Source organism: Anopheles coluzzii, chromosome X (genome assembly GCF_943734685.1).
Source record: "Anopheles coluzzii chromosome X, AcolN3, whole genome shotgun sequence".
In the NCBI taxonomy this organism is placed as follows: domain Eukaryota; kingdom Metazoa; phylum Arthropoda; class Insecta; order Diptera; family Culicidae; genus Anopheles; species Anopheles coluzzii.
In genome coordinates this window covers 10,097,350-10,123,593 of record NC_064669.1, presented here as the reverse complement: position 1 = coordinate 10,123,593, position 26,244 = coordinate 10,097,350, and the positions used below count along the sequence as shown (strand labels likewise).

Here is a 26,244-nt window from a genome sequence, read left to right as displayed (position 1 = left end):
TCGTGGACATCCGGAGTTGCCCAGGGCTATCCGGAGTCGGAGTCATCCGAAATCGGAGCCACCCTGCGTCGGAGTCGTCCAGAGTCGAAGTCAACCGAAGTCGTCCGGAGTCGTGTGGAGTCGGCTGGAGTCGTGTAGAGTTGGAGTCATCCGGAGTTGTCCAGAGTCATTCGGAATTATTCAGAGTTATCCAGAGTCATTCAAAGTCATTGTTGTCGCAGTTCGAATCGGATTAACGATAGCCGGAGTTGTCCGGAGTCGCCTGGAGTTGAAGTCTTCTGGAGTCGGTGTTGTCTGAGTTGAAACCGGATTATCAATAGCCGGAGATGTCAGTAGTCAATAGCTGTTGTTGTCCGGAGTAGTCCGGAGTGTCGGTCGGATTCGCCTTGAAACTGGATGTCGAATGTCGGTCGAAGTTGTCGGAGATGGAATCGGATTGACAATAGCTGTAGTTGTCCGCAGTCGTCTGGAGTTGGAGTCTTCTGGAGTCAGTGTTATCAGAGTTGGAATCGGATCAACAATAGCCGGAGTCGGATCGGAGTCGTGGGTGCGGTCCACCACTATTACAGACGAACACATAAAGGAAAATGTTAAATATCTAGAAATACACAAATATAGCTACCATGAAAATCTACAATCCTGAACAAAACGTTGAAAATTTTAGTGTTTCACTATATTTTAACATTACCTATTGCATAAAAAAAATTCTTGTCCATTTACAACGACGGTTCGTCCGGTTCAGTCGTCAGTGAAGGAATTGTAAACGTCGCTTCCAACACATCGTAGAATGCAGAATATAAGAATCTTGGGGGAAACCTTGGGGGGAATTTCTCAACGGTTGAAATTCGCTGCTCTAGATTATTCATGGTGGAAATTAAGTCTTAATGACTGAAACATGTTTGATGGTTTCAACTTTATGAGCTTTGAAATCCCAAGGCATCTGTTATCTATTCCTCATATCATATCAATGCTCCTGCTGCTTGTTGATCAAACACAAGAGCATGTGGTCCAAGTCGTGACAAGATATTGGTTTTCGTGAGATGCTTCGTCAACGTCGAGCGAGTCGTAGCATAACGTATGGCTACCTATTTTGACCCCTTTCTCGCATATTGCAATGCCTTCTGTAGTTGCAATGCCGTAGTTGTGAAATTAGTTCCACAAGGGTGCGAACGATTTAAACTTGGATTTTTTTTAATGAATTTAACCCATTTTGCAGCTATCATGCCAACAATTCTCTCAATTATGTTTACCTACCTTCCCGCTAGAGGACTCTAGCAAACATTGCAGAAATACGAAACGCAAATTCGGTGTTAGCTTGTTTGTTTGATTTTGTTTTTTTTATTATTTCTTTTGCATTTGTCCGTTGTCCGCTGCACGGAGCATTTGCAAAAAAAAAAAAAAAGTTGATTTATACATGAATACATACGGCATAGTTTCTATTGATTGTTGTGTGTTTGTGTTTTTGTCCTGCCTTGCGTGCGCTAAAATACGTCGAGACGAAATGGCGCGACCCACAACCCGCTCCTCCAACAGGACAGGAACGCGCGGACAGTGCACTGCCCACTGATTGATTGCACTACCTTGAATACATTAAATCGTGACTAAAATCTTGCTCCCCCCTGCTTCGAAGGGCGTTTTGAAGCGTTTTGAGTGATAAAATTAAAACAAAACTAAACAAAAATCTATAACACAGTAACGCTAACACATAGAGGATACGCGCTGGGCTAGTGGAGAGGCACGCTCGCCTTGTCGCTTGTGAGCCCGTGACCATAAAATGCACATGTAAGCACCTGCCTGCACCGTTCCTTAAATAAAATCTATATCGTTCCGATTGCAAATTGACGCTGGCGCTTTAAAAGGGCGAATTCATGCCGAGCTTGGTGCCAAAGTCTAGTCTTGCACGCCGTATGTAGCGATTGTTGACCCTAAAACAAAAAAAAAAAAACAAACAAACACAGAGAGAACAATTATTCTTCATTCGCAATTCGTCCACACTGTGCCACTCACTTGATTTCCTCCCACTTGAAGAACTCGCTCGCGGCAAAGGTGACGAGCACGGTCAGCACGATGCCGAGCACGATCGGCCAGACGCGCTCCATCTCGCGCCACAGATGGTCGTCGGTGCAGAGCTGCAGCACGGCCAGCCCGAGATGCACCAGCAGCAGCAGGGCGACGACCGACACCCAGCAGAGGTTGGTGAGCGGGCTGCGCTTGAAGCAGTTGTAGTCGCGGTGCACGAACGACGCCGAGATGGTGACGAAGTGCAGCACGATGCCGAGCAGTATGAAGGAGCGGGCGACGTGCAGGTCGCCCGCCAGCGCCCGCTCCGTCTCGGCCGCGTCCCGCTGCACCACGGCCCGGGTCGTGCCGGCGGACGGGGCGTCCGCGAGTGATCCAGCGCCACCGCCACCGCCACCGCCGGCAAACAGCTCGATCGGGTGGGACAGAAAGGTGCAGTAGGCGAGCACCAGCACCAGGATGGCGAGCGCAAACTTGATGCCGTAGCACCACAGCACAAACAGCACCAGGCGGGAGCTGAGCGTCTTCTGCTTCTTGCCCGTCGCCCGCTTCATCAGCGCCGGGTCCGGCTCGACGCGCAGCAGCGTGAGGGCGACGAGCGGCACCACGATGCACATCAGGTAGAGCGTGTGCAGCGGCACGACCATCGGCGGCAGGGACAGGATCGCGGTGACCGTGTTCATGATGGCGAGCGACGCGCCACAGCACGCCCAGTACTGCACGCAGCTCCACAGGCCGGCCATGAAGCGGCGGGACAGCTCGATCACCGCCACGATCGAGATCGGATCGTCCCGGCAGGTCGCGATCGAGCAGGAGATCGAGTTGAGGATGCGGCTGAGGTAGACCGGCGAGATGGTGTTGCACCGATCGGGCAGCGGCCCCTCCCGACGCTCTTTCTGCTGCTGGCTTTCGTCGCTATCACCACCACCACCGCCAGCATCGGGCCGCAACCGGGCCCGGTTGTTGTAGATGTTCGACTCGCTGTACGCCGGGTACTCCTGGCAGACCTGCGGGTAGAGCGGCTCGATCGCGATCGAGCAGTCGCCCTGCAGGAAGATCTCCGAGTTGGAGTTGGAGGCGGACGAGCCGAGGCACACCACGATCTCGCCGTACTGCTGCATGATGTTGAGCATCTCGCGCGTCGCCTCCGCCGAGCAGTCGGTGAAGAGCGACACCAGCAGCGGCACGTTGTCCACGTGCTCCAGGTGCGGCCGGATGTTCTCGATGCCGCGCGGCAGCTTCGCCCGGTTCGACATGTCGAAGTTGATCGGCGCACTCTGCTCGGTGCTGTCGGTGAGGCAGCTGAGCGACCGGCAGTGGCCGCCGACGCTCACCGCCTTCCCGTGCTTCGGGTCCTGGTCCTCGCCGCCGCCGCCGCCGCCACCGCCGGACGACGAACGCTCGCTCGGGGCGGGCGAGGTGCGGCCAGGGGCGCCCTGTCCCGGCTCCAGCAAGCTGTTCGTGTCCGGATTGGAGATGGCACACGGGGCCGACGAGCTGAGCGCCCTGGACGACTCGAGCGACAGCGGCACGTCGAGCAGCCGGACCCGCTCGGGCCCCCCCTCACACGGGTCGCCCGTGCCGGACTCGCCGCACTCGTCCCGCGCCGGCGAGGACGCCCGGCTGTCCCCGTCGCTCAGCAGCGAGATGTGACAGTTCCACCCACTCTCCAGCCCCATCTTCTCGGAGAACACGCGCGACCGCAGCTCGTTCTCCTTGCTGAAGTGCACGAAGCGGATGCAGGCCCGCTCGAGCCGCTCGATCAGCTGCACGATGTCGGTCTGCGCCTGGTACTGCATCGTCACCATGCCGATAAACACCTGGTGGCACTGCATCCGGTAGCACCCGTCCACGTCCGAGATGTCGTCGTCCCGGCTGTCGTTGAACAGCAGCGAGTCGGTCGAGATGGAATGGTGCGCGAGCGGGGCCACGCTGCCCAGCCCGGCCACGCTGCCGGCCCGCGGCCCGGCCGTCCCAGCGATGGTGCCACCACCACCGCCGCCACCCCCATCGGCACCATCATCCACGTAGCCGCCGATGAGCGACTGATGAGCGCCGCCGCCGGTCACCACCAGGTCGCTGTAGTTTTCGCGCCGATACAGATCCCGCCGGTGCTTCGTCTCCGGCGGCAGCTCCAGATAGGCGACGCTGCCGCCCGCCTTCGGCCCCCCGGACAGCGCCCCGCTGATGCCGTGGCGCAGGGGCCGGTACGCGAACGCGGTACAGTAGGCGGTGAGGGCGGACCGCTGGTAGAAGTCCTGCGCCCGCTTGCGCTCCTTCTCGGTCAGCGGCTGCAGATCGTGCCCGTCCCAGTAGTCGTCGCAGCAGTCCAGCACGATGTCCGCCGTGCCCTGGGTCAGCAGCTGCAGCGAGCCGTTGTTGATTTCGCGCATCACCACCGACAGCGAGTGCGGGAACGGCACCTTCACCTTGGTCGCGAGCTGCAGCGACCGGGCGAACCGTATGTCGCGCCGCACCACGTCCGGTTGCTGGAAAGGGGAAGTGAAAAAAGGGGGGAAGTGAGCAAATTGTGCGCTTTTTGTTCGGTCGCTGTTTGGCAAAACATTTCACACGCACCAGATGCCGGTAGCTGGAGATTTGACCCTCGAGCTGGAAGATGTCCCGGGCCTGGGGCGAAAATCCGATCTGCTTTGCCAGCTCGCACAGACAGCGCCTGCAAGGAGAGAGGGGTGGGAAGCGTTCGCCGAACGACAGGGTATGCCGTAAAACAGCACACACACAAACACACACACAATCGAAAAAAGTAAGTATAGTTGTACTGGAATGCAAGACATACACACACGCGCGCGCACACACACACACAAAAGGATCTTTTTAGGTTTATGAGATGAGGTTTGATTGTTGTTTTTGATTGTTTTTTTTTTGGTCCCTTCATTGTAGGGTTGCTCACCTCAATCACAGAGTTTTTGAAGAAAAAAAAATTGTGTACAAATAAATTATGCATTGAGGATTGAGCAAGGGAGAGAAACCCTGTAATGAATGGAACTCGGGTTTTTTTGATAAATTGCTTCCAAATTTGGGTTGTATGCTCCGTGTGGCTTCCAATCTGCCAATAACAAAGATCTCTAACACACTCAAACTCTCTCACACACACACACACACACATCCAGATCGCAGAATGTCTAAGATCGTGCAGAGCGTAACAGCGATTAATACAGTGAGAAACATTTGTTTAGGAAACGTTTAACTCCCATTCATTATTTTGTTATCGTGCTCCACAACACACATACACACATTTACATAAATATTTATACTACAATTACGTTTTATCGATGTGAAGCAAAAAGACCAACGAGAACAACAAATACCAAAAACACATAACTACATTAAAGTTACAGCAGCCAGCATGGAACGGAAATCGAACCAAAAAACGCAACTACGTCACGCATTTCCATTCGCTCTATCTACACTGCGTTTCATAATGATAAACTTGCCTAGATTTTATCCTTTTTTCAACAATTCTTGAGTATCGGAAAATTTAGGAAATAAAACCACACTTTTTCTATTGCATTTGAACAATATATTGGCAAAAAAATCACAAAAATGTATGAAATATTCTCTGTAATAAAGAATAACTTGAAATATACGTGTTTCAAAAACCTCACCAGGTAATTTTAATGTTATTGACAGTACAATTAAGGTACAGCTGCACCACCATGTAGCAAATTAAATTTAAGCTTATTTGAATTCAATTCAAAATGCTTTTTAAACTTATTTACAGGATTTTCCAATTGATATACAAATGTTAACATTGTTTTTCATCGGATACAAGAAGTTATTCCACATCGCGCAAATATTTAATTTCCATTCTAATAATTTTTAATTTCTTCAGCGTGATTTTTAACACTTCACTACCACTGTATGTATTACAGGGTTCTCCAAGTCACTTTGGAATGTGCACATAATTATTCACCGCTTCCAAGATGTTTTTCAACAGCTGTCAAATGATGTATTTGCTTCAAAACGAAATTTCAGTATTTACATATGATTTTCGACACATCACAACGAACTGTCAAACTCAATCCAGCTTGAGGCGTGTTGAGAATCATGCTGAAGAAATTAAAAGCTATGATGATGGAAATGAAATATCAGGATTAACATCTTCTACGCGGTGAATAACAACGTTTACATTCGGAACTGACTAGGAAAACCCTGTAAAATGATATTAAAAAAGAAGAGCAAACAGGACAGTGACAACCTTGCAAAATTAATGGAATCTTGTCCTTGACGATAAAATCACAGAATACATGAGGCGAGAAAGAATGATTGCAGGGTTTTTCAATTGAATAAATTGAATAACATTGGCTGCTTCGACGTGGTTGATGAAATGCAACAGAAAACGTGTGATTTTATTCAACATTTTCCAATACTCAAGGATTGTCGAAAATGGCTAAAAACTACGTGCGCCTATCATTATGGAACGCAGTGTAGAAACGTGAAAGAAATGAAAAAAAGACATTCCAACAAAAGTGTGCGTGTGTATGTATGTGTGCATGGGCAACGAAATGAAACCAGTTGAAATATGTTTAAATACAAAGCAAAAAAAAAACATTGCAATTTTGTGTGTTTCCCCCTTTTTGTACCCCCAAGAAAAAAAAACAATCTGCACTATGTAAACAAAACACACAGTTTTCACAAACACTAGTGGCCCGTGTTAATGCATCGTGAGCGTGAGTAATAGGAGCACAACTATTTAACACTAATGGCGGTTAAGACGGCGGAAGCAAACGGTTAGCAAACATCTATTTAGTGACCGTTGGTGGAAAAAGTGAAGAAAGGAGAAGAAGAAACGGAAATGTAAAAACGGAATGTACGGTGCAGCAGGAAACAGGGAGAAAATAGAGCGATAAATAAGGTAGAAATAAACCAACGTGTGACCAATAATGATTAGAAACGCTCGGACGGAACTTCAACCAAAATGAGTAGAAGAAGAAGAAAAAACACAAAACAAATCAGACTCTGAAATTAAACAGAAAAAAAACCGAACTCGGTCCGCGGGAGGAAGAGTCATCATTTACCTACACTCTCACGTGGTACATTCTTGCAATGCAAAAATTGGGTCTTCATCTATACCGAAGAGGAGGGAAGAAAACGTGTAATGGTGAAGTAAAGGATTTGGAAAACCATAAAAAAAAGATACGGAACGATATGATTCCGCTTTGCCGTTGGCTTTGTTATGGGACATGTTTTAGGAGAGGGGTTAGAAAGAAAAAGAATAGGAGAGAAACAATAGAAAACGGTTCAACGACAGAAACAATCGCGAACGCTTGATGTAAACTGGATTGTTGATTACGTAAGCACAGGTCGTCCAACAGGGTCTGGATGAATCCTTAATAAGCAGCGCTCTCTATCGGTAAGAAGTATCATTAAGCCCAGCATAATTCACCAACCAAGGGCGACGACAAGCTGATTTTGAGACGGGGACAGGCAGGGCTTCTCTCTAGGCCAATTGGCGCAATTTCGCAAATTCATTTTCAATTCTAATGTGTCGAATGGACAAAAAAAAAAAACGCTACGTCTAGAGAGTAAACCCTGCATGACGATGGGATTTGTAGCAAGAGTAGAGCAGAGGGGGGAAAGAGGGAAAAAACTCGATGCAAGCGAGAGGAACGCATCCGACGAATGAAATAAAATGGTGAAAAGAGGAGAAAGAAAGAAAGAGAGTGATAAACACCAACAAAAAAAAACTAGACGTTGGTATGTCTAGTACATACCCATGCATAAAGCAATTCAAACTCGACTCAACAATCGCATACCGATTGGTGACCGGAACGAGATCCTTGTCGAGCATCGCGGCCGCCGTCACGTGCCCGCAGAACTTGGCGTAGTGGGCCTGCGTCAGCGGGCAGCACGTGTTCACCAGGATGGCGATACCTGCCCACGGGAACAGAAGAGGAAGCGGATTCGGTATTAGCCGATCGGTTGGCGCGGACACTGCTGTGCCGCCGCAGGACACTCAAAACGACTAGCTACCTACCGAGCGGTTTCAGCGAGGTCAGATGGTTCTTGAAGTCGTGATCGTCGAACTCGAGCTTGAACGGGCTGTGCTGGTCGTGCGTGAGGTCCAGCACCTCCGCTATCGCGCCGAGCGGTTCCTTTTGCGAGCTCTGCAAGTGGTGGACCGTTGGTGTTTTTTTTTTAGGGAAACAAAAACAAGAAAAGATGAAAATAAATTAATTAGCACACGACTGTTTCGAACGCATCGACAGTTTTCGTTCCCGAGCCTCTAAACACCGGTTCTAAAAACAGCGCACATAGAACGACGAACGAACAGAAAACGTGTGTGTAAAAGTGATAGAAAAAAATGAAGTTTTTCTTCGGAATCGATTCCGGCTAGCTCCGAAGTGTTCTGGAATCGATTCCGAATGCTCCGGAATCAGTTGCTGGAATAGATTCCGGATTCGCATCAGAAATCGGTACCTGCTCCAGAATAGGAATCCAGAATTAACTCCAGAATCGGTTCCGGATTCGGATTCGGAATTGGTTCCGGGATCAAAACCGATTCCGGAATCGGAATCGAAAATAGTTCCGGGATCAGAATCGATTCCATAATCGAAACGGGCTACGGATTTGTCAGCTCCGGAATCGGAATCGGATTCGGAATTGGTTCCGGAATCGGCTGCGGAATCGGAATCGATCCAGAAAATTGCAATTCCCTGGTCAATTCCGAGTCCGCAGCTGAATATGATTCCGGAGCCGATTCCGATTGTGGAATCGGTTCCGAAGTCGGCTCCGGAATCGGCTCCAAAGTCGGCTCCGGAATCGGCTCCGAAATCGGAATCAATTCCCGCACTGGAATCGGTTCCGGAATTGATTCCGAAGACGGAATCGGAATCGGGTAGGTCCGATTCCGAGCTCCCACCACTAGTGTGTAAGCAGAAACGGAACGCGCGATGCGATCAGGCAGAAGCGGGACGTCCCAGCATGGTTCTGCTACCTTTTTCCGTAACTTGCGTAAGCGAGCACAGCAATAACAGCAAACGAACAATTCTACGAACATTTACTAAACGTATCTATTTTTTTTAAATAAAAATTCCGTTCATAACTTGTTTCCATCAAACAGATTGGTTACGGACATAGCATGGTAGATTAAAATTGAAAAAAACGTTCCAAAAATTAAAATTTACCATAATCTATGACACTAAACAATCAAATACAAACAGAGCACAAACACACACACAAAAAAAACAATGGATGTGGTTTAAAAATCAAACATAATTTCACAAATGTAATCAACAGCAAATGAAAATACACATAATACATTAAACGCTGGCTTGAAAAAAGCAATGCCACGGTGACGCGGTTCGAGTGAAAGTTTTATTACACACAACCAGCACAGTCAAAAGGCAACAGTAATAGAAAAGAAGAGTGGTGTAGTATGGAAAGAGAAAAAGGTAAGCAAACAAACAAATCAAAACAAACGACTATAACAAAAATATATTAAAGGATTAAAGGCTTAGAACTGCCTCAAAACAAGAAGTTTATACTAAAAGGAAACAAACATTAGGAAAAACATCGTGTACAGCTTGCCAAGACCTGCCTAACCGTAACAAAGAACGACCAACGATACCAAAAAGGATCCAAAAACGTCCAAAAACACGGAGAACGTGAGCAAGAGACAGACAGCAAGAGAAAAAGAGAGAGAAAGAGAGAACAAAAACGAAACCAAACACTGCTCTAGCCGGCGGTCACACGAACACGACGAAACAAACGATTGTGTAGTACATAAAGAAACGAACAAAAAAGAAAACAAACAAACGGGAAGGTAGTAGTGGTAGTTAGTAAACAAAGATACTGCCTAGAAACGGATGTAAAGAAACAGGAGATCGTAAAGATAAAACTATAAAGGAAAAAAACACTATTAATCACCAGCTCGATGATATGTGAGAGTGGGTGGTAATGCTCCTGGCAGCACTGTAAAATAATTAGGTCGTTTTGTTGTTGGTCAGATGGTAAAATCAACGTTCGGCACACGGGCGCTTGGAGTGGTGGAGCGGGCGGGAAAGAGGTCGGTTTAGGAGAGCGGGCGTTGGAGATTTGCGTTTGACTTTTTTTGTTCGTGCAGCATGAGGTAAGTGAGCGTAAGGTGAGGCGGGGAGAGTTAAGGGTTAAAATTTGTCTTCCGTTTTATTTTTTTTTAAGTTATGTAATTTCCCCTTCCAAATATTTACATATTTTACACATAACTCCCCTGCCGCCCTTGGAATGGATTAAAATGAACAATCGAATAAACGAATGCCAGCTTGTACCCAGTGCTACAAAATGTCACTGTCAATGTCATAAAAACATCGGGCTGAGAGAAAATGTCATGTCAGCGTCACGTACTCAATTGTGATAATCAGAGGTGATACTCAAAACGATTGGTGTGGCCAATACATGCTTTGTGACATTTTTGCGACCATCGCTTGGTCAGTCACTTTGTCATGACATTTTTTCTTATTGTGATCAGTTCCGCAAAATGTCACTGACATAGTCATGAAAAATTCCGACTGAAACAAAATTATGTCTGCGTCATGTACTCTACTGTGATGATCAGAGCTGAGACTCAAACAGTTGTTGCGACCATCACATGCTTGGTGACATTGTGTGCAACCAACTCTTGGTCAGACACTTGGTCGCGACATTTTCAGTCGGTGATCAGTCATGAGATATGATAGTCATGGGAGATATGCGGAGCATGCGAGTGGTTCCAAGAAACAAAATGAGCGTGGTTTCTCACTCTGTTCAACCCGACAGACCATCAAACCAGATAGAGCGAGAAACAATGCTCATTTTGCTGCTTGAGATCACACGCCAAGTATATTCCAAGAACGTCGTGATTATCACCGCCAGAAAAGTGAGTGATCAAGAGTTGGGTGCTAAACAAAATGTCACCAATCATCTGATTGGTCCACCAACTGTTTGGGTCTCATCTCTGCTCATCACAGTTGTGTATGTGAGCTGATTTGAGCTTCGTTTCAGTCATGAGTGTTGGTGACTGAAACAGTGACAGTTGACACAGCGAGAGAAAGTCATGATTATGCTAGCAGACGGCATTAAGCTCAGCTTGTCAGTATCGGGTTTGCCTCAAACATTCGTCTGTCGCATTCGGCATGTCATGACGTACTTTCATTGCGTATCAGCAATGCGCATCAAGCTACCACCGATATGTTCATTGTTTGGCGTTGTTGAATATCTCGTGATGCTCATGACATTTAGCAGCACTGACTTGTAACCGTACAACGAAACTGAACCAAACCAGCATCACCCCGTCCTGATGGGTTTCTCTGTGTGTGTGTGTTTTTGTGGTGTAAGAAGAAAATGCACGAATGAATGAAGCAGGGGAAAAAAGTGGAACAGATAGTGGACACGATCCAATAGAATTTGCAATGAGCGATGAGGCGGCGAAAACAAACTAAACTCTGAGAGATGAAATGGTGCCAATCGACAGTGACATAGCCGGGGACCGTGCTCGCGAAAAATGGTTCAGTGGTGCAAAGGATAAAGAGACAGAAAGAGAGAGAGAGAGAAAGAGAGGAAGGGCAGGGCGTGGAATGGTCGAATGATCAACCGGCGTACCTGCGAGTTGAGGCTGCTCTGCTCGGACTGATCCGTGTTGAGGTCGCCTTCGCGCGCATTCCGCAGAAAGAACACCTTCTCGGCGGTCGGGTTCGGCCAGGACAGGATGCCCTTCTTGTCGACACAGCACAGGGCCTGCAATTGGGCGAGAAAAAAGCCTTGAGTCACTGAGCTCCATTCTCCACTATCACCAGACCTCTCCTTACCGTAATCGTCCCAAGCACCTGGACGACGCTGGCACTGCGCCCGAGCAGCTCCGATCGGCCCTTAAGCAGCTGCCACCAGTAGAAAAAGACGGTGCGGCGGGGCAGCTTCACGTGGTCGAGATCGCACGTGGGCGTGTCGAGATCCTCGGCGAAGGATTTCTGGGCCTGGGCGCGCATCACCGCCTGCGGGATGGACAGGAGCGTCTCGAGCCGCGCCACGCCCCACAGATTGATCGCGACCCAGAGCAGCGGGAAGACGAGCGGCAGCAGCGGCAGCACGGCGGCGGTCGGGTTGAGCAGAAACACGTTCATCCAGTTGGTCGGCAGCTTGCCCTGCAGGTACAGGCCCACGTTCCGCAGGATGCCGATCGAGACGGTGAGGAAGAGGATCAGGCCGAAGCCCCAGCGCTGCAGGCAGCGGGACACCAGCAGCTCCCGCTGCTGGTTGATGATCGTTTTCGGGCGGTCGAGAAAGCAGTCGAGCGATTTGCGCAGTATGTCCAGGTACGGCGTCGCCTCGACCGCGCACACCAGGTCGGGCAGGGGCGACCGGGCGATCGGCTTGACCGGCGGCTCGGTCGGCTGCTGCAACCCGTACGTTTCGCCACACTTGAAGCGGCGCCCGCGGCCCCCCACCTCCCGGCAGGTGCCAGGCGACACCTGCCCCGGCCGCATCACGATGTGGTCGCCCCGCACCAGCAGCGCCCACGGCAGGTTGACGATCCGCCCGTCCCGGTACGTCCACTGCAACGTGACGCACGGCGAGAGCGGGCTGCACAGGTGCGGATAATTGTCCACCGTCCAGTCCGGGCAGAGCCGGACGCCGAGCCGGATCTCGTGCAGCACCGTGCGCAGCTTCCGGTAGATCTCCGTCCGGCGTAGGTTGTTCTCGCGCACCACCAGCGCGATCGTGAGCACCAGCAGCACCAGCAGCAGCCCGGCCGACCAGTAGTACCCGGTGACGGTGAGCGACAGGGCGCAGAGCAGCGAGGCCAGCACCGGGAACCAGCCCAACGGGCTGGTCGAGCTGCCGACCAGCGACGAGCGCACCTTCTCCGCCCAGTGCTGGCGCCGGTAGCGCTCCTCGTACCCGCGCAGCATCGACTCGATGTCGTCGTGCAGCCGCTGGAGCGCTTCCGCCGTACCGAGCCCGGGCTGCTCGTTCGCTGCCGGCTCGCACGATCCGGCCACCATCGCACGAGGTGGCCTCTCCTCCTTCCCTCAGGGATGTTGCGGCGCCTAACGATCCGCTCCGTTCGTTCGCTTTCCTTCGCTCGCTCGGCCGATTGATGCCATCCAAAACACGGAGGTGGGCGTCAGGGGTTGGTGGGATCGTGGCAGGTGGCTACTCTCTGCCACCCATCATGCCCGTCACGCAAATCCTGTTTCCAACAAAGCCTCAATCACGGTGCACGGTTCGGCAGATCTGGGAGAGTTGTACGGAGAACACACACACACAGAAAAAAGGTAAACAAACGCTCCGCTTCAGGATACACCCGGCCCGAAGGGTTTTTGGGTTTTGTTCTCACGCCTGCCAGTGTGTACCCTGCCGCACGCGCACACGCACCGTTGTTCCTGCACGTCGCTATGGAAATTTGTTCCAGCTTTTCCTTCTTCTGAAATGGTTCACAATTGCCCTGCGGAAAAAGGGTCGTCGTTTTCCCTCACTCGCTCACGGTCTCACTGATAACAAACCACTTTTCCACCTTGACAGTGCCGCCCTCTGTTTACATTCGCTGACTGACAGCCGACCGCTCGCTGCACATTGTGGTGCTATAGCGCCGGGTTCAGTTCTTCGTGCGCTCAGTTGTCACGTTTTTGTCCAATATTTCAACTCATATTCTTTTTCGGAGGCATACAAACATTTTATTATGTTTTATTTTACTTTTTTTTTACATTTGAGAGTTAAAATTGTAAAACCTCGAGTTTTACCAATTTGTATTAAACGTTGAACTTATAAAAGGCACAAAATCGGAAGGCAGAAGAATTAACAGAAGGCTGAAGGTGTTGTCAGTACAACGATCCGTAAACGAATAATCTTTATTTTTGACATTCGGATTATCGCACAGTTGTCGCGGTGATGGTCATATTCCGATCCGGCACTATGGTCTAATTAGGGGTCAAATCTCCAGGGTACTACAGCTCGGCCATCCTAACCAACAAATTAACCTCAATTTATGTGTAAATATTAGTAATTCAAATTTCGTTAACGGTTTCATACGGCTCACTCCATTTCTTCAACTTGTTTGATTCTAATATGCCATCATATGGCATCTGAGTTATTGGACAGCCCTCAATGTCCCTAATGACATAGCGATCGTTAGGCAATACCTTATGGACTATGTACGGACCTTTATATTTAGGAATCAACTTCTTATTCTGCTGAGTGTTGCTATCAATGTTCCGCATTACTACATAATCTCCAACTTCATATTTAGCTGCTGGTTTATGATTTTTACGAAAATATGCCTCATTGGTAAGCTGAGATTTAATTATATTTGCCGATGCTTCAGCCCGAATGTCGCTTAAATCATTTAGTGTACTTCCACGACGCTCGTCTAAAAACTCCGTTAGTTCATCAATTAAATGACCCCGTTGTTCAATACCAAACAGGAGAACTGAGGGTGAAAACTTCGTACTGGCGTGCTTTGAATTATTCAACGCATATTCAGCATCCAGTAAATGCAAATTCCAATCATCGTGATCATAAGAGTCCGAAAGTTTGCTGAGTATGGGTCGAAGTACGCGGTTAACCCTTTCGACTTGTCCGTTTGCTTGTGGTGAACCAGTAGCGTTGAGTACATGCTGTACCTCATTTGATCTAAGGAAATTTTCGAACTGATTGGACGTGAAGCAGGTACCTCGGTCACTAATTATCCGTTTGGGTCGGCTGTAATAGGAAATGTATTGTTTGAGAGCATTGCATACTTCCTGACTTCCAGTGGAACGAGTCGCGTATAGCTTAGTAAATTTCGTAAATGCGTCTATCACAACTAATATATACTTCTTTTTGGATTTCGTAAGAGGTAGTGGTCCCAGGTGATCAATGTGAAGTGTGTCAAAAGGTTGGGGAGCTTTCGGTATACTGTGGATGTTCTGATTATTAGTTCTAGTGGGAGCTGAATATATGATACATTTCAAACAATTCTTAATGAAAGACTCAACTCTATTCCGCATAGAAGGAAACCAATAATGACAGCTAATTTTTGAAATTGTTTTGTCAACCGATAAGTGACCTATTTTCTCATGTGTGTGGCGGATGATATTATCTACCATCTCGCGGGGGACATAAAACTGAAGCTCTTTTGAGGGTGACTCATGATATACGAAACCATCTTGCAAAACATATCCAGGTAAATTTTCCAGTTCTAGTTGGGACCTAATGCTTTCAATAGTAGGATCACGAGATTGGGCTAGCTGTAGTTGGAAGTCAATATCAAGTTCACTTATAGCACCAATTGCTTCAGTCCGGCTCAGAGCATCCACGTGGGCCATAGAGGAACCTGAGCGATGCTGAATAGTATAGTCATAATTCTCGAGGAATAGGGACCACCGGGCAATCTTCGCAGAAGTGTTACGATTTTTCAGCGTTTGTACAAGAGAATTGCAATCCGTGATTATCTTTAAGGGTAATCCATGGACGTACGAGTGGAACCTTTTCAACGCATATATTACGGATAGAGTTTCCAACTCGTAGCTATGAAGTTTTGATTCTTCTTTAGAGGTGGTTTTAGAAAAATATGCTATTGGGTGAAGTTTCCCATCATTCTGTTTTTGGAATAAGACTGCACCGAAACCGAATGAGCTCGCGTCGCAATGTAGCTCCGTCTCATATTTGGGATTAAATATAGCCAAGACAGGAGACTGGACAAGTTTTTGACGAAGGGTTTGAAATGCTTGGATGCAGGAATTATCAAAATCAAATGGCACATCTTTCTGAAGAAGATTTGTAAGAGGTTTAGCTATATGAGAAAATGATGGAACGAACCTACGGAAGTAAGAAAAGAGCCCTAAACATCTTCTTAACTGTTTGACATTAGTAGGCATAGGAAAGTTATATATTGATGTAAGGTGTTTTCCACTAGGTCGTATACCAGAGGCACAGGCTTCGTATCCAAGATATTCCAAATTAGTGTGGGCAAATTTGCATTTATCAATGCGCAGTTCAAGTCCATTTTGTTTAAGTTTCTCGAGAACAGAACTCAACGTCTCAAGATGAGAGTGAAAGTCATTAGAAGCTATTATGATGTCGTCCAAGTAGACAACTAATTTCTCGGAATCTATAAATTCGCGTAATATTGAATTTATGAATCTCTGAAATTCCGCGGGGGCATTTTTAAGCCCAAAAGGCATCTTTAAATATTCATATTGCCCATCAGGTGTTACGAAGGAGGTGTACTTAATTGAGCTTTCATCCATCTTTACCTGATGGAAACCGCTTTTTAAATCAAGCAAACTAAATACACTTTTACCACTCAGGTGTTCGAGGCATGTCTCAATTAACGGTAATGGAAAATTATCCCTTACTGTTATTTTATTCAGGGGCCTGTAATCGACGCACATACGCACTTCACCACTTTTTTTTCTAACTAGCACAAGGGGAGAAGCGTATGGGGAATTACTTGGTTGAATGACTTTATCATTTAACAATTGATTTACTATCTGTCGCACTTGATTCCTCTCCCCATAGGAAAGTCTACGTGGCTTTGCATAAATAGGGGTATCATGAACGAGATTAATTTTCATGGAATACTGAGGATATTCTATATTCTCAATAGGATAGTTAGTGTAGCAATGATCAAATGCGGACAAAATGGCAGCAGACTCTTTAGGCGAAAGTTGCTTCCCGATATCTAATTCAAGGGGGCTGTCAAATATCTCCGACACACAAATGTGGCTAAAAGGATCACCTACATCAAGGGACTTAACAGGTTTTGGTATCTTTTCGAAATCTGAATTACCCTCCGGTTCGCGAGCATAATGTGCGGGAATCATACTTGGATAGTGTGTAAGAAAGATTCTAAATTTTCCTAAAAGGTCACGACCTATTATGAATGGCCAAGGCATACTTCTAGCAGGTAAAATGATAAGCGAGTGTGTCACACTAATATTACGAATTATGATCCTGCACTCCACTCGACCTAACGTCGTGAGCATAGTATTTCCTAATCCTCGGTACCCAGAAGGGGTAGGTTGATGCGGAAAGTTACCTGGTACTACATTGTCTGCTATTAGACTTACAGGGCTGCCTGTATCAAAAAGTGATCGTAAAAACGTTTGTTCGCTCCATGTATGTTGGATATTGAAACTAACACATACCGTTTCAATTTCGCTAAGCAGTATTTGGTCCGCAGTTTCCTCATCGAATCCATGGGAACCCAGATGGTGCACCGCAGCAGTCGTAACGGGCTGGAAGTTTCGGCACTCTCGATGTGTATGTCCCATTTGGTGGCATTTAAAACAGGATCCCTTGGGGCGGCGTGGCATTGGGCAAGCGCTTTGATAATGGCCGAATTGAGAACAGTTAAAGCATCTGGCCGGTTCATTATTGTTGTTCTGCGCCCATTGACGCGAGGGGCCAGTGCCGCGGGGTGGAGCTGGGGGTTTAGTGCGTAACGGTGCTGGTGTAGGAGTCACGCCACGAGTTTGACGAAAAGTTTCGTATTTTTTCAGCAGGGTTTTAAGGTGCTCGAGCGATTTTGCAGCGAAACGTATGGATGACGTATTAATAGGATCATCAATTCCGTCAATTATAATATTGACCAAGTCTTCCTCTGGAATGACGGTGCCCGCTATTTGCTGCATTTCCAACACATACCTTGTGATGCTTTCATGTTGCGAGAGATGTCGTGCCCTTAGTTTTTTAAACACTTCTTCTAGTGAAGTTTTTGATGTGAAAGTACTAATAAGGTCAGCTTTCAGTGTCTCATAGGTGCATGCGCCTGAGGTTTTAGCAAAAATGGCGGCGGTGTCGGTGAGCAGGCGGCGCATACAGAAAAATTTCAGCTGGTCGTTTAGTGTGTACAAGCTACATACTTGTTCAAATTCTCGAAACCAGTGCTCCACCCCTACTCCTCCTCTTTCACCACTAAATTTTCCTATGAAGTCTTCAAAGTTGGGTACATACACTGGCAGCACTGTAGGTAGCGGCAAAGGGAGCGGTGGTGACGATGTTAAAGATGGCGGCACTGGCTGCGCTGTAGGTAAAGGCAGCGGTGGTGGTGATGATGATGATGGTAGCGAAGTCGAAGCGATGTTAGATGACTTCAGCATAGCGATTTTCTGACGAAGTTCGAGCACTTGCAGCTCCTTCTGCAGTGTTTCTAATTCCGTCTCTAACCCGCCAGAATTAGCTGTCTTGACAATTTCTTGCTCGTCATTCATTTGCTTTATCGCCAAATCCCCAGTATCAACACTTTCATGCGTTACTTCGGGCGCAAGCTTTTGTTCGGCTACAACGTGACTTCTAGGAAATAGCTCCTCGTACAACATGCGGATTTGAGCAATCGTAGCGGTTGGAGGCACCGGCACTTTCGCGTTCTCCAGCGCACACAACATATCTTCTTTAGACGGCATGGCACAATCCCACTTCTGAGATGTAAAACCTCGAGTTTTACCAATTTGTATTAAACGTTGAACTTATAAAAGGCACAAAATCGGAAGGCAGAAGAATTAACAGAAGGCTGAAGGTGTTGTCAGTACAACGATCCGTAAACGAATAATCTTTATTTTTGACATTCGGATTATCGCACAGTTGTCGCGGTGATGGTCATATTCCGATCCGGCACTATGGTCTAATTAGGGGTCAAATCTCCAGGGTACTACAAAATAATGGATAACATGTTCATTTACATTGCACAAAGTATATAAATTACCTTTACTGTATCGTGCAATTTCGTCGTCCGACGTTATCTGTCAAATCCCGTATAAAAATTTGACGGCCGTCCGATAAAATCGCATGCGAAAAAGCGTTGCCACCGCCCTAAGGTCCGTGTCTGTGCTCCATCGGATTTTATCGGAAGGCATGTCAAAATTTAATATGAGATTTGACAGATAACGTCTGACGTGCGATTTCGTCGTACAACGGAATCAAAAAATTTTGATTTCGTCGGACGCCGCATTCGATGTTATCTGTCAAACTAAATGTGTGGTGTTTTGTAGGAACAATCTCAACTTAATTTTACATAATCGTTACATTATTAAAATCATCCAAATAATAGCAATATTATACGAAAAAGCGTTCGACAGCACGTGCGATAAAATCGCAAGCGATGAAGCACAGATACGGCCCTAAACTGTTAACGGCAACTTTTCCGAACTATCATATCCATGCATTTTTCAGCAGAACAGAATTCCGCGGCCGTGAAATCCCAGTCCGTGTATTTTTGGCCTAAAGTCAATCGGATTTCCAAAATCAGTTAAATAGCCAATCAAAATCCATTTGGTCACTTGAGGGTAGCCAGTTGCCAGGAATAGGGTTTAAAATTTAACTTTAGTTTGTCAATAATTCTCATCAAAATTGAGAAAAACAAAACTCCCTTTTTGGTTGTGTTTACAACCACAAGCGTTATTTTTCGGTGTGTCTGGCAACGGCCTGATGGCGATCAAGAGCTTCCTACAAGGCCACCTTCTCTCTACTACACCTTGGGTGAAGCTGCTTCGGTTTGACATGGGCGTTACGCGTAACGCCATCGTAACGCGCAGCGGGCCCGTTCAACTGTCAGGTGGAATGAAATTTGAGTTTGCCAACCGCCATTCGCGAGTTTAACGTTCTTCGTGCGACAGGCGTCTGCTGGGGCCAGTGTGATGCGAGCTTGTTGTTTAGGTGCTGCAGTTGTTTTTTTTATTGTTGCCAAGTTTATTTCAGTGCTGTGTGGACCAATTTATCAACACGTTAACCAGCCGTTAAGCTACAACGAACCCGCGGCCGTTAGCTACATCCAACACAAATTGTTTTGATCGCAGGTTGAGAACGTTTGTAAGTGCGCTTTCGCTTTTCACACGATGAGCAAACCGACGCGTCCATCAGGTAACGCCATTTTCCCACCGCTATAGCTACAAAGCAATTTCCAGTCGTATCAATCAACCCTCACAAACACACACCAACACACACTTTCAGAGATTAAGCTGCCCCCGCGCGAGCCCACCAAGGCGCCGGGTGCCGCCGCCATGCCCGGCCCGGAGTGCGTGAAGGTGGCGGTGCGCATCCGGCCCATGTCGCAGTCCGAGCAGGCCCGCGGCTGCCAGACGGTGGTCGAGCAGGCGGCCCCGGGCGCCCCGCAGCTGCTGGTGTGCGGCGGCCGCACGCCGTCGGACGTGTTCTCCTACAGCTACGTCTTCCCGCCCAGCACGGTCCAGTCGCAGCTGTACGAGGTGGCCGTCTCGCCGATGCTGCACAAGCTGTTCGCCGGCTACAACGCCACGATCCTCGCGTACGGGCAGACGAGCTCGGGCAAGACGTTCACGATGGGGACGCACTTTGCCGGCGAGGTGGACAGCAGCGTGGGCGTGATACCGCGCGCGATCAACGACATCTTCCGGCTGATGGCGGACGGGACGGCGGAGGTGACGGCGCACGTCGACACGCGCGTCACCTGTTCGTACATCGAGGTCTACCAGGACCAGGTGTTCGATCTGCTGGCGGAGAAGCCGGCCGGCACCGAGCGGCAGCCGGTGGACATACGGGAGGCGGTCGGGGGCGACATCATACTGCAGGGGCTGACCGAGGTGGCGGCGGGCGGCGTGCAGTCCGCGTTCGACTGTCTCGCGCGCGGCTCGCTCGGCCGGGTGGTGCGTGCGACCGCGATGAACAACGTGTCCAGCCGGAGCCACGCGATCTTCACGCTCACGCTGCACCATACCGCCCGGGACGATCCGGCCGTGGTGACGCGCTCCAAATTCCACCTGGTCGATCTGGCCGGATCGGAGCGCTCGAAAAAGACGGACACGACGGGGGACCGCTTCAAAGAGGGGGTTCAAATCAACAAGTGTCTGCTGGCGCTCGGCAACGTGATCACGGCGCTGGGCAGCAGTGCGGGGGCGGCCGGCAAGATGCACATACCGTACCGCAGCTCGAAGCTGACCCGGCTGCTGCAGGACTCGCTGGGCGGCAATTCCTACACGCTCATGATAGCCTGCGTGTCGCCCGCCGACTACAACCTGTCGGAAACGTACAGCACGCTGCGGTACGCGAACCGCGTGTGCAAGATCAAGAACAAGCCGATCGTCAACCAGGACCCGCAGCAGGCCCGCATCAAGCAGCTGGAGGCTATCGTGCAGGACCTGCGGGTCGAGGTGATGATGCTCAAGAGTGGGCGGGAGGGTTGTCCACCCACCACCGACAAGGATGGCACGTTTCGCGTGCCGCAGCCGGTCCACTCGCCGCTGGTGCGCGGTTTAACCGAGACGCAGCTGCTCCGCTCGCCGCGCAGCAGCGAGGCAGGGTCGGCCAGCGACCCGTCCGCCGGCTACCAGAAGCTGCAGGAGGCGAACCGCTGCCTGCAGAAGCAGCTGCAGGCCACGATGCACGAGCTGGAGGTGCACGAGGAGCGCTCGATGCTGGCGGAAAAGCTGCTCGAGGACATTGAGCAGCTGCTGGGGCGGGAGGCCCAGCCGGGCGAGGATGGTCTGCGGCAAGAGCTGGCTCGGCTGCTGACCGCCCACCAGGACGAGGTGTACTCGCTGGGCAGCCTGAGCGCAGCGTACGGGCCGCCACTGTCGCGGATGATTCGCCCGTCCACCGCCGGCGCCGGCGTGGACGATCCGCTGCGCACGGAGGAGTTCGAGCGCAAGTCGGAGTTCCACACGCAGCAGCAGATACGCATACACAGCGAGCTGACGCAGCTGAAGCGCGAGATCGCGCTGAAGGAGGAGCTGCACCGGAAGTGCCAGGGCAACAGTGCGGCGGTCCAGTCGTACACGAGCAGGCGGGAGCGTGAGCTGACCGAGCAGCTGCACGAGTACGAGGGGCAGATGCGCAGCCTGGAGGGCCAGCTGGCCGAGCTGAACGCGCTGCTGGAGAACACGAAGGCGAGCGAGAAGCGCTCGAAGCTGGCGGAGGAGCGCCGGCGCAAGGTGCAGCAGCTCGAGGCGGAGCTGGCCGAGATGCGGCAGAAGAGCGCGCGGCAGGCGAAGCTGCTGAAGCTGCACGAGAAGGACGCGGAGCGGATCGCGGGCCTGAGCTCCGAGATCCAGCAGATGAAGGCGACGCGCGTCAAGCTGCTGAAGACGCTGCGCACCGAGAGCGAGAGCTTCCGGCAGTGGCGCGCGAGCCGGGAGAAGGAAATTACGCAGCTAAAGGCGAAGGACCGCAAGCAGCAGTACCAGCTGCAGAAGCTCGAGTCGACCTACTCGATGCAGAAGCGCATCATGCAGCGCAAGATGGATGAAACCATCCAGGTGAATAAGCGGCTGAAGGCCACGCTCGAGCGGCAGCAGCGCAGCAAGACGGCGGCGGGCGCGCGCGACCGGGCGGCGATGCGCGGCGCGGAGGCGGCCCGCTGGGTCAAGCAGGAGCTCGAGCTGATCTGCAACACGGTCGAGGCGACGGTGACGCTGAGCGTGCTGCGCGCCCAGCGCGCCCAGGAGGTGAAGAAGATCAAGCAGATGGAGGGCCAGTGCGCCGAGCTGCCCGAGGGCGGCGCCGAATACCAGCGCCTCCGGCAGGACATCCAGCAGTGCCAGCTCGATCTGGACTACCGCAACGCGCAGATCGTCGACCTGCAGACGAAGCTGCACACGATCGACACCGACAGCCACGTGGCGTCGTTCGGCGAGGGGCTGGCGAAGCTGCCCGAGGCGCGCGACGCGTTCCAGCAGCTGCTGGAGCAGCTGGTCCAGACGCACACGCGCCTCATCGAGACACGCTTCCAGCTGGTCGATCTGCAGGCGACGGGCGACTGCCAGGAGGAGGAGCTGGCGCAGGCCCGCGCCCAGCTCGAGGCCGCCGACCAGCAGTACCGGGAGGAGGTGGTGCAGCTCGAGAAGCGGTACGAGGACAAGCTGGCCCTGCTGCTGATGCAGCGCACGGGTGGAGCGGCGGCGGCAACCGCCGCCCCTACCAACGGTACCGGGGCTGAGGGGGAGGAGGTGGAGGAGGAGGCGGGAACGGGCGCCGTGCACGAGGAGGCGATCCGGCGCATCGAGCAGCTGCGCGACGAGCTCGAGCTGTACAAGCGGTCGGCGCAGATGCTGCGCGAGCAGCTCGACGAGGCGACCAAGCGGCCTGTCCGCAAGCGCCGCATGCCGAACCATCTGCTCGACCCGGACTTTAACACCGAGTTCGACCTGGAGTTCCTTGAGGACGAGTACAATCAGGTCGGTGGCACGGATGACGACAACCCGGAACTCGATCCTGACTTCCGCGGCACACCATTGCACAAGCGCAAGAAGGTAAGCCCCAGCAACCCGTCCGTTAACGCTAGTGTCAATGATCGCCTACACGGACATAACGACCCGAATACACCCATCGTAGTTTCAAACCTAGTATGGACTGCCCGTAAATAGCCTGTAAAAAATCTATAAATCTTTTGGTCATAGACACTACGGTTATGGTGCTTCTCCTGCGTTACGCCATACGTTAATATGTCTTTTTTTCTTTTCTTGCCTCCCTTTCGCTTTGCTTCCAGCAGTCCATGAGCATTCGCGAGACACTCCTTTCGAGCACGATCCAGAGCAACGCCAGCACCGTGGGCAGGGCGGCGACCGGTGGTGGCAGTGCCAGCTGCTCCTGCACCGGCAACTGTGGCTCGCGGCGCTGCGGCTGCCACAAGCAGGACAGCCTGTGCGGGGCGAGCTGCAGATGTCCGCCGACCTGCGTCAACCGGATCGGCGAAGGTGTTCCGGCGGCTTCGCTGGATGTCAGCGATGGCAGCACCGTCGCCCCCGTCGAGGACACAACCGCTGCTGCGAACGCAACCGTCGACGCTCCGAAGCAGGCGGTGGTGGACCAGCCGGACAACAAGGAAAACCGTAACGATGGCACCTTCCTCATCCCGAACGAGCTGACGCAGGAACAGCTGGAAGATCGGTAAGTGGCGCGCAAAGGGACGTTTCATCTGCATGGTACAGATCTATTGATTCGTTTGTGTGTGTGTTTTTTTTTCCTCCTCTTTGCAGAGAGAAGCTGGACATTCTCGAGTACGTCGCCAAGTACCGGAAACGCAGGCCGCTGCTCGACATTTAAACGCGAGCGAGACCCGCAAACGCTGGACGATTCATTAGTTTTTAGCTTCATTTTTCATTGTTTATTATTGCAACGTTGCGCCGCCTGTTACTATTTCGTTTGATATGTTTTTGACTTGAATTGTAGTGGCTTACTCTCTGTTATTTAAGCAATGTGACGTCGTATCGTTGACGTAATGAATGTAATAATTTTTAATGCAACTAGACTGTTATCGATCTCCGCTGGCAACTGTACAGACGGCAAATGCACTCACTAAGCGTCGATCACAAATCCATTCAACAGAACCGGCGGAATCATATTATTGTGTTACTGATAAAAAGAAAACGCTGCTTCAGTTCTTGCTCATTTGTTAATATTTTGGCAAAGTTTTAATTTGGCTTTTCGGGATTTTAGTTTTGGCTTTTCAGTTTAAAAACATTTTGTTTTCATTCTTTTTTGGCACTTAAACTTTAGCGTAAATAGATGGACTGGTAGGCCTCTCTCTCCCTCTTCTGTCTCTGGTCCACAACAATCATCCATAAGCAACAATATCCCTCCGATCCAAGTTATAGATACGTAGCATACACACATTCACAAATTCGCTTAGGTTTTTTTTTATTTTTTTCCTAATTAATGAGCAAAATTTATGCAGCATAAAAACTTAAATATTTCTAGATTAGCAAGCTTCCGATTTGCATTATTAAGTTTAAGTTAAGTTTTTTTTAAAATAAAATAATATTAAACGCTATTGTATTACATGCATTGGATATGAAAAAATACAACTATTGTTTTGCATTTTGCTTTCAACGCATGAAACATTAGACTGAATGTTATAGTGCCTACACTTAGCTGTATAGTTATAGTATTGTAACAAACGTTAGTGTTGACGGCAGAACTCGGGCCAGCTCACGCGAAGGAAAGGCCTTCGGAGTTCTAAGCGCCAAGACCGAAGACGGGTTTATAGAATAAAGTGGGTTTGTGCCCTCAAGATAGCCCCTATACGCTCCTGATATAACAAATTGTACCTTAAACTTTCCAGCTAGCATTTTCGTGGTGGTAACCTATGCTGCGAAAGTGGGGCAATTGCTACAATTAGTTTTCGGGCAGGGCAGAGTGACCCAGAAACAAATCCTAGGAAAGGCCAAGAAATTTCAAATAAGACCCCGAGACGCGTTCTTCGTTACGGTTCTGAATTAAGGCTGAATTTTATGAAACAAAATCGATTATTTTATGCGAACACGTTTGAAAGTGTTAAAACGTGTCCCCGTACACGTATTTTATGAGCGCTAGTGTCGAGTCGTGTGAAAAATACATATATATATATTTTTTATAACTCTATGCATTGGTCTTTTTTTCTGTTCTATATGTTTCCGTAAGCATTGGGCCGTTCCCAAAAAATGAATGTTTTATTTAGACCATTCATCTTGTTCTCATACAATAAGTTACAATTTAAAATCTACTCAAACTCCTCCTTACAGCCGCTGCTAACGCAATAACACAACACTGTATTGTAACTCCGCATAACAACTACCGCCTATAACGAGTTTTCGCATAAGAAGCAAATCTAAATAGCCAACAAATACCTCTAATAACTAAAAACTTAAGAAATGCATGAGCTGACCAATAAAAACTGGGAGCAAGAAGAACTACCAGAGCAGTGGAAGCTGGATGCCATTCACCTAGTCTACAAAACAGCTTCCTATCTGGGAGGCTAATCCATAACCAACCAATTTGATTAAGAATCAATGCGACGAAGCCATAGTACCTGCTTGTCGGAGACTCAGCCCAACGGAGAGGAAGTGTAATAGTTGATGGTGACAATCCCGAGACGGTAGAGGAGTTGTACTATCTAGGGACGGTCGTTACTACGGGTAAAGATGTATTATTATCATATTATTGGATTCATCATCTGCTGCGATTCAGACCGCACGAAATGTGAGATATATCATACATTGATTCGCCCGTTTGGTCCTCTATGTAAACGAGTCTTGGTCCATTCGAGCGGAGGATGTAATGGAGTTCGGAGGAGAACGATGAACCAGGAGCTTGCTGAGCTGTACAGCGAACCTGATATCCTGTTGATGGTAAAGGCTGACATGATACGATGCCTGGGTCATGTTATGAGGATGTCGAACTCCACAAGATGTTCGACAGCTATCGCCGATTCGACAACAAGACGCAGGGAAGCGCAGCGAGCTCGATATCTGGATCAGGTGAAGTAAGCTACCTTATGTAGATTGACTGTCTACATGGATGGGAGGCTGCAGGCAGGGACCG

At 49.5% G+C, this 26,244-nt stretch overlaps 3 protein-coding genes across 6 annotated transcripts; 1 reads left to right on the top strand and 2 right to left on the bottom strand.

The window, feature by feature from the left end:
- Positions 1-1,315: 1,315 nt before the first annotated feature.
- Positions 1,316-13,641, bottom strand: LOC120950785 (transmembrane protein 94). 3 transcript variants are annotated; one of them, XM_049610906.1, is made up of 8 exons: positions 11,805-13,641; positions 11,599-11,733; positions 9,910-9,954; positions 8,018-8,147; positions 7,755-7,914; positions 4,597-4,693; positions 2,008-4,508; positions 1,316-1,925 (listed from the first exon to the last, which is right to left on the bottom strand). In XM_049610906.1, exons 1-8 carry the CDS (start codon positions 12,996-12,998, stop codon positions 1,853-1,855), a joined length of 4,335 nt encoding a protein of 1,444 aa, XP_049466863.1. In that variant the 5' UTR covers positions 12,999-13,641; the 3' UTR covers positions 1,316-1,852. The 3 variants fall into 3 exon arrangements, with proteins under 3 accessions (XP_049466863.1, XP_040225026.2, XP_040225037.2); XM_040369092.2 differs by having other exon boundaries at positions 7,797-7,914; positions 11,805-13,640; XM_040369103.2 differs by lacking the exon at positions 9,910-9,954 and having other exon boundaries at positions 11,805-13,638.
- A 150-nt stretch (positions 13,642-13,791) lies between these two features.
- On the bottom strand, positions 13,792-18,637 carry LOC120957668 (uncharacterized). The gene is made up of 2 exons (XM_040379986.2): positions 17,124-18,637; positions 13,792-14,694 (listed from the first exon to the last, which is right to left on the bottom strand). The coding sequence occupies exons 1-2, from the start codon at positions 17,348-17,350 to the stop codon at positions 14,001-14,003; spliced, it is 921 nt and encodes a 306-aa protein (XP_040235920.2). The 5' UTR covers positions 17,351-18,637; the 3' UTR covers positions 13,792-14,000.
- A 745-nt stretch (positions 18,638-19,382) lies between these two features.
- LOC120956821 (chromosome-associated kinesin KIF4A-like) lies at positions 19,383-25,350 on the top strand. Of its 2 annotated transcripts, none has more exons than XM_040378577.2 (4): positions 19,383-19,833; positions 19,924-23,195; positions 23,432-23,832; positions 23,922-25,350. In XM_040378577.2, exons 1-4 carry the CDS (start codon positions 19,809-19,811, stop codon positions 23,986-23,988), a joined length of 3,765 nt encoding a protein of 1,254 aa, XP_040234511.2. In that variant the 5' UTR covers positions 19,383-19,808; the 3' UTR covers positions 23,989-25,350. The 2 variants fall into 2 exon arrangements, with proteins under 2 accessions (XP_040234511.2, XP_040234520.2); XM_040378586.2 differs by having other exon boundaries at positions 23,435-23,832; positions 23,922-25,348.
- Positions 25,351-26,244: the final 894 nt, after the last annotated feature.